The following is a 7,596-nucleotide window of genomic DNA, read 5'->3' as shown; positions in this document are numbered from 1 at the left end:
TTTTTTTCCTTTGTGGTGTCATTAGTTATTGTCCCTCTCTCGGGGGGAGTCCATGTTTACCCAGCACACGCTCTGAGGTGCCACTGAGGGAGTTGCGCCCCGTTGTCACCACGGCAACCAAAAAAGACGCAGCCAACCTCCTAGATGTCACCTTCAAATGCAGCCTGCACAGACGTGAGTCAGCTGACAGACGACGAGGAGTGAAGGACAGGTTGGTTTCTAACACTCGGTCAGAAACCTCCTCGTCCAGATGGTGTGGACGAAAGAGAGAACCATCAAATGAGACAAGGTTCTAGGTCACCTAAACTCCACTGAACTGAACCTGCAGGAATCCAGGAGAACCTGTCATCGTCTGAATATCCTCCAGAAAATCACTTCTAACCTTTTTAAACTCTAGGGCAGAAGGAATTTCTTCAACGTTAAAACCAACACTAAAAATTCAAACGTCCATCCTTCTTTGTCTGCTTATCTGTAACCAGGTCACGGGGGCAGCAGTCTCCATGACCGCTACCCAAATACCAAGCCCCCTGAACCCTGAGCCCACTAGAAGGTACCAACCGCCCTAACCGGGGTTCGATCTTGCCCAGGAGGTTCAACCTGACAGAGACATTGACTCTGGGCCAAAGCAAATAATTAATAATTAAAAAAGGTTTGGTGTAGAACCAGGTCGACTTCTCCATCCTCATACCAACTGCTTTGAAAAAACACTATAAAGGTCAAAGGTTGGGGTAAAGACTTATTTTGTGTGTGTGTGTGAGAAAGAGAGAGAGAGAGAGGCTGAGTCTTCAGGGACCTCTATAATAATGAGAGCCTCTGTGACTTGTTTTCATGACTTACTCATTGCACTGGTGACATCAGCACGACACAACACACGCACATCAACACACGCACACATCAACACACGCACGGATGCACAGTGTGACATATCAGAGACAAGCAGATGATACATAACTATGTGGGCGTTCATGAAGAAAAATATAGAAAGATTCCTCTCAGAGGAGAAGTTGATGCACGGAGAGGAGGAGGAGGAGGAGGATGAGGAGGGAGTCGGTGCCAGCTACACCCCACATGAAACTAAATTTAAACTCACTCTCATCTTCTTCAGAGTGTGTATTTGTACAGTAGGTGTGTGTATCCATTTTCATCCGTGGTATAAATGTGTTCATTTTATTCAATCAGCCTCCTGCCCTGCTTTCAGTGAAGACGTTATTTGAACACCTAATGTGAAGCAGCTTCCTGGATGTTAACACAGGATTAACTGTTGAGTGAAGTGATTAACTGACTCCTGTGAGGGTTATCATGACACGGAATAGAACAGAATCAAACAGAGAAGCAGCTCAGGAGTCAAACTGAAAAAAACCACACGCGTACATTTAAAATCTCCAAAAGATTAAGAAGCTGATGTTCACGCTCATTTGATACCAAACTACCGACCAAGACTGGTCCATGAGCCGTTAGTTTGACACATGAATAGTAGATAAGACTGATCGACGCTGGAACCAAAGTCAGTAAAACTGAAAAAACCTGCTCCACCTCCACCTCCACCTCCACAGGACGGTCCAGGTCTGCACCGCAACAACGCCACATCAACCACCAACAGTCTTCATGGTGTTTGGAAAAGAGCAACAAACAAGCCCGAGGTAAAGAACACACACACACACACACCCCACCATATGCTAACAAATGCAGAACGTCTTAATAAAACATGTTGTTGGTTCTTTGTTAAACTTTAATAGTTCTGTTCTTCAAGATTAGCCCAGATGGACACACATTTAGGCCATTTCACCCTCACTACACCACAGTGTACTACACCATACTGCACTCCACTCCACTACACTCCACTACACCACACTATACTACAGTACACTAAACCACAGTACACACAGCTTTCCCACTGCTTCTTCTTATTTCCCGTACTTCCTTCTATCCCACTTGCACTCCACAGAATTCCATTAGCAGTGACTCAAACAAGTCCTCACTCCCTTCTCTGCACTCTGTCATTTTCCTGTGTTTTCTCTTGTTTTTCCTCCCCCTTCCATTTCTCTTCTCCCACAGGACCTCACAGTCATCAGATTTTTATACCCGTGTGGAATGAAAATAGATGGAGGGGGAGATGAGAAGAAGAGAGGCGAGGAGAAGAAAGGAAAGGAGAGGAGATGAGGGGAAAATGATAGGAAAATGATAGGAATGTAGATGGGAGAAAAAGGAAGAAGAGAGGAGTAAAGGATAGGACACTGTGAGTGGAGAGAGGGAAGGAGTGATGATGAGACCAGACAAAGGAGCGTCTAGGAAAGGAGAGGAGAGACCTTGGCAAATGTGGCTTTGAATGATAGACTGAGGGTAATTTGATGAAATATTTATGTTGCTGGGAGGTTTGACTGCTGGTCACTGCCATCACCGTGCGTGGATACATGCTAGTCTGTGTCTCAGACCAAGAGAAGCATCGCACCAATCACAACGGTCGCCTTTTATTTATGTGGATAAAATTGAAGATTGAAGCCATAGTCACACAGCTGCTGCCACAGGCGCCTGCATGAATGAAGGTGTTTGCCCCTGTTCCTGTTGCCCCTACAGGAGTAATCGTCCTAGTGATTGGACGCAGCTATTTCTGTATCCCCTGTATTTCTACAGTTGCATAAGTTAAAAAAAAAGAAAACATCAATCACCTTTCCCTGCAGCTGTCTCTGATACAACACCATCAAGGATCCAGACTCAGCCTGGTTCACTCTCTGCAGCTTAATGTAATCAAAATAAATCGTTGACTATTTCACAAACACAGAGGACAGGATGGTTTTCCTCATTTAGATTATTATTAATGTGGAGTTTTACTGCAGCGCTGCACCTTTCTGAGTTGTCAGACTATGCCTCCTGCTGGCCGCCTCTGTTAATGACAATTCATTGAAACGATTCGTCACAAAATGGCCAACGATTCCGCAGAAAATGTCTAAATGTTTATATTAATGATTCGTTTGATGAATTTGAAGTGAAAGGTCGTTTCCAAGTGTTTACTGTGGAGTTTTGATTGGCTGGAGTTTGTTAAGGTGGCCTGCCTTTTCCTTGTGGTTCATCGAGTTCATTTCAATATATGTAACATCAACTTGGACGACATCGCCCCCTTGTGGTCTGATTTAAAATAGCAACAGCAAATTTGATATCAAATATATGCAAATCCCTTGTAACTAGTAAGTAAGAAAATTATATAATATATAATATAATATTATATTAAATTAAGACAATAAGTAAGAAAAATAATTAAATTAAATTAAGACAACCAAGCGTTATCACCTCGTCTAAAATAGTATAAACTTAAAAAAACAAAGGGCATGATTAACATTGGACAGTCATAAAAATAACAAATGACAAATAGCTACCGACTTTTAAAAACGGGTGCATCAATCTAGAGAAAAGTGGTAATTAACTTTGGGGTTTGACAAATATGAAAAATTGGAGGACTTCGTTTAATCAGATAAGACAAAAAGTACAGTTTGAAAGAGAGGAATAATACTTGGGAAGAAAAGACCCAAATATACGATGATTTAAAGTATTAGCAGTAGTAATAACTTTTGTTTTCAGTTTAAACGTATACGTGTCCTATAGAACAAGACATGTAAAAAGTCCTGCTCGCCGTGGTCGCGTTGTCCATCACGAGATCTCGTCGCATCCAGCGGTACTTTTCTCGCAGCAACACCAACATGTCACCAAAGATGGCGATTTGCTGAGCGCTCATGGATACACACATTTCTCGGCTAGTTGCTATCTTGTCCGAAACGCTAACTGCACTAACAAATTAACGGTTCGTCTGGGAACATTTATATTTTTCCCTCTGGAAGCACATCCGACACAGCGTCAGCCGTCGTCATGCAGATCACTCTGAAGACACTGCAGCAGCAGACGATTCAAATAGAGATAGACCCCGAACAAACGGTAAGTGGCTCTGAGCTAGCCTAGCCTAGCATAGCCAGCTAACTTTATTGCTAAACAGTACGAGTCGGAGGAGCTGTGTTTTCACACCTCTAAACAGATCAGTTCGATTTGACACAGTCTTCACCTAAAGTGTAGTCAGTAAAAATATAATTTATAAACACTAGTTTCACGTGAAAAGAGATGTAGGCGAAAGCTCTTACTAGCAACGTTAGCCTGACAGAGTCAATTAGCCCCTTTATAAAGTCATGGCTATAAGCGGATTTGTCATTTTCCTCAAGTTATTGGCGCAGTTATTTTTTCACTGATGTCCCATATTTGCCTCTTATTTAATAACACAGTCCAAGCTGCATTTTAAATAAAGTATATCATCTTAAAACTATCCGGATCCTAGCGCAAATGCTAACGCGTATATCAAATATAATGAACATTACGTTCTGTTTGATAGCAAGTTCAGATATTCATAATAATCCAACACGAACATTAGTGAATTGTGAATTATTTACACTTTTTAAGGCATATTTCTTTTTATATGTACTTTTAGGTAGCATTGCATTTTCTTATTTTGTCAAAGTTAGCACTGTCATGCTGCGTAAAACTACAGAGGGATGCATCCATTTATAAAAAGAAATTGTAACAAATTGTGATGACATTTTATTAATTACAACATTAACTACAAAATAGGATCTTTTCTAACATAACAGCGTTGTGTTTAATAATTAACTAAAAAAACATTTTTTGAACAAATGCCAACTTAAGAATTCAGCTTAATTTACTTTAAATAAATTATACTATATATAGCAATGTTTTGAGGTTTGAAAGTAAAATAAATATGTATGAAATGTGTTCTGCTGTTTCTCCTCATTATCAGGTGAAGGCTTTGAAAGAGAAGATAGAGGCGGAACGAGGCAAAGACAACTTTCCAGTATCTGGGCAGAAACTGATATATGCTGGAAAAATTCTGCAAGATGACACTCTCATTAAGGATTATAAAATTGAAGAGAAAAAATTTGTGGTTGTGATGGTTTCTAAGGTGAGTGCAGTCCAAGACCAAATCAACTGAGTTGTTACTTAGAACATTTTATTTTCGAGTTTTCATCGCAACGTTCTTCGACGTACTTGCTTTATTTAGGAAGCTTACGTAACGAGATATATTGTCAATGACCTAGTTTAGAGTTAGCAACACATGCTACTACTTGATACTGCTGTTGATCGGTCTGACTTCATCTCAATAAACCTGTTCAAAGCCTAAGGCTGCAGCTGCTTCCGCGGCGCCCCCTGTCTCCGAAGCGCCCAAACCTCCTGCACAGGACAACGGTTCTACGTCGACAGCTGTTCCTGCCACAACCCCTGCCCCGGCTCCTGCCCCTGCACCAGCCCTCGCCCCAACCCCAGCAGCTGCCCCAAATCCCCCAGAGGAGGCCAAAGAGGAGCCAAGTGCCCCAACCACAGAACCACAACAACCAGCCAGGTAGAACAGGTGGACTTCAGTGTGTGTGTGTGTGTGTTGTTTGGAGTTGCAGTGATGAATCAGTAATTAGGTTTGTGACTGATTAGAATGACTCAAATGATTAATTACTCTAATCCCAGTAACTACTCAATAATCAACTGAATTAACAGAGTCTTCTTGTTAATTAAAAACTTGGTAATTACTCACAGGTTATCATAGTTTTATGAAAAAGCCATATTTGACATGCCATGCAAACTGCATTTTATATTTATTTTAGTTGACTGAATCAGCGTGTAATTTAGTCTACAATTATTAATATCCTAATATAAAATTTGTAATCAGCGTGTAACAGTAGACATGAGACAGAAGCTTTTTATTTTAACAACTTTCTTTTTTTCTACATATATTTCACAGCTCCAGTGGTCAGGGCTTGGACGCCTCCTCAGCACTGGGTATGTAACAAATGGGTCTGTGGTCCCTAAAATAATGCAATAGTTTCCCTGATTGTTGTCAAATCATACAGAGCCAGACCAGTGGTAGCATTAGCATTAGCCTAACCCTGACCCTGCACAGGTCACAGGTTCAAATGGCCGCACCAGTCGATGTATGTGCTGTCAGTCAGTGACCCAACCAGCTGTGGTGACATGGATATGTTGTCTATATTTAGACTGTGACAAATGTACGCCATTCTTTATTGTTGTGCTACAAAGACAGGGGGGGGGGGGGGCATCCCACTGGGTCAACGTGGGGTCTCAGAGGCTGTACTTGGATTTCACTTATTTTTAAATATATCTTAAATGTTCTTCAAAAAAATGCATTTTCACACTACAACTGTTGACATCACTGAAGCAGCGTTTCTGCCCATCAGCCACTGACTCTGACTAACTCTGCTGGTTTGTAGTGACTGGAGCCGAGTACGAGGCCATGTTGACGGAGATCATGTCCATGGGCTACGAACGGGAGCGAGTGGTGGCAGCGCTAAGAGCCAGTTTCAACAACCCACACAGAGCCGTGGAGTACCTGCTCACCGTACGTCGAACAAGTACACTACTGCAGTAAACGAATACACCTGCCTTCAAGTACTGCAGAGTACTATGAATTCACCAAACAAGTCCAGAAACAGAATGTTTTCTTGTCTAACTTTAGCAGGTCACGTCAGTACTGTACCTACTTTGAACAAATGATAGAAGCCACTGTTAAATTACTTAAATCATTTAACCAAAAATGTTCTCTGTTGAAGTCTGTTTCATTTTGGATATGGAGTGACACTGCTGTTGAGCCAGGCTCATGAATCTAAATAAAGGAAAACCATGTATTTTGGTTTTCCAGGGTATCCCCAGCAGCCCGGTGCAGGAGAGTAATCCACCGGCACCAGCCCCCGGATCTGGATCTGGACCTGGACCCACAGAATCACCTTCTCTAGCAGAGGGTGAGGAACGCGGCCCACTTTAATTCAAGAACATCTGCAGTCAGGGTTCAGTGGAGGGCGAGAGGGCGAGCGAGGATGTTTACAACTCTCTGACTTGACTCTCTGTTCACACGTCAACACATTCATGGTTACATTTGTTCGTCACTAGGAGACAACCCACTTGCGTTCTTGCGGACCCAACCCCAGTTCCTGCACATGAGACAGGCCATTCAGCAGAACCGAGCTCTACTACCAGCTCTACTGCAGCAACTAGGCAGTGAAAATCCTCAACTTCTACAGGTAACACACTCAGCCATGAAGCACCACATGTCAGCTGTTCAGAGATTGACATTTAACGCAGATAAAACAGCACGGCTAAGGTCGTAATCACATGGTACGTGCGAACAAGTCGAATCAACGCTAGGAAAAAAAAAACAACTCGTGATCGAGTCTGACCTTGGTATCTGTGAGGCTTGGGGTCGGGTTTCAAGTCGTGGTCCTTGCAGTCAGAGCCTTGGGCTGCCACAGGTCTCCGTCTTGTTGACACCACAGCCTGAGGTCAAAAGGTCAGAAGCTGTTAGTCCCAATTTTAGTAAGATGAAGTATGTAACAGCATTGTGTGTTTACTACGCTGACAGTTTTACTACAATTAAATTGAAATTTAAAAGAAATCCTATAGAATCGCAGGACATTGCAATATATGTTGATTTTTCAAACATCTGTAAAATATACGTTAAATGTCAGTTACATATTCAATTTTAAAATTTGCAATCATTTCAGTAAATCGTCTCCTGTTATTATTTCATTTTCATCATAA

At 42.0% G+C, this 7,596-nt stretch overlaps 1 protein-coding gene across 1 annotated transcript in view; it reads left to right on the top strand.

Moving 5' to 3' along the window:
- Positions 1 to 3,783: 3,783 nt before the first annotated feature.
- LOC103393630 (UV excision repair protein RAD23 homolog A-like) overlaps positions 3,784 to 7,596 on the top strand; it is a 5,679-nt gene continuing 1,866 nt past the window's right edge. The window contains exons 1-7 of the mRNA XM_017040371.2: positions 3,784 to 3,924; positions 4,793 to 4,954; positions 5,169 to 5,392; positions 5,786 to 5,823; positions 6,273 to 6,400; positions 6,701 to 6,800; positions 6,949 to 7,079. Coding sequence (XP_016895860.2) covers positions 3,859 to 3,924; positions 4,793 to 4,954; positions 5,169 to 5,392; positions 5,786 to 5,823; positions 6,273 to 6,400; positions 6,701 to 6,800; positions 6,949 to 7,079 — 849 coding nt within the window. The 5' untranslated portion in view covers positions 3,784 to 3,858. The remainder of the gene's footprint in view (positions 3,925 to 4,792; positions 4,955 to 5,168; positions 5,393 to 5,785; positions 5,824 to 6,272; positions 6,401 to 6,700; positions 6,801 to 6,948; positions 7,080 to 7,596) is intronic.

This window comes from Cynoglossus semilaevis, chromosome 17 (assembly GCF_000523025.1).
Source record: "Cynoglossus semilaevis isolate Cse_v1.0 chromosome 17, Cse_v1.0, whole genome shotgun sequence".
Taxonomy (NCBI): domain Eukaryota; kingdom Metazoa; phylum Chordata; class Actinopteri; order Pleuronectiformes; family Cynoglossidae; genus Cynoglossus; species Cynoglossus semilaevis.
This window is presented reverse-complemented; position numbering and strand designations above follow the sequence as displayed.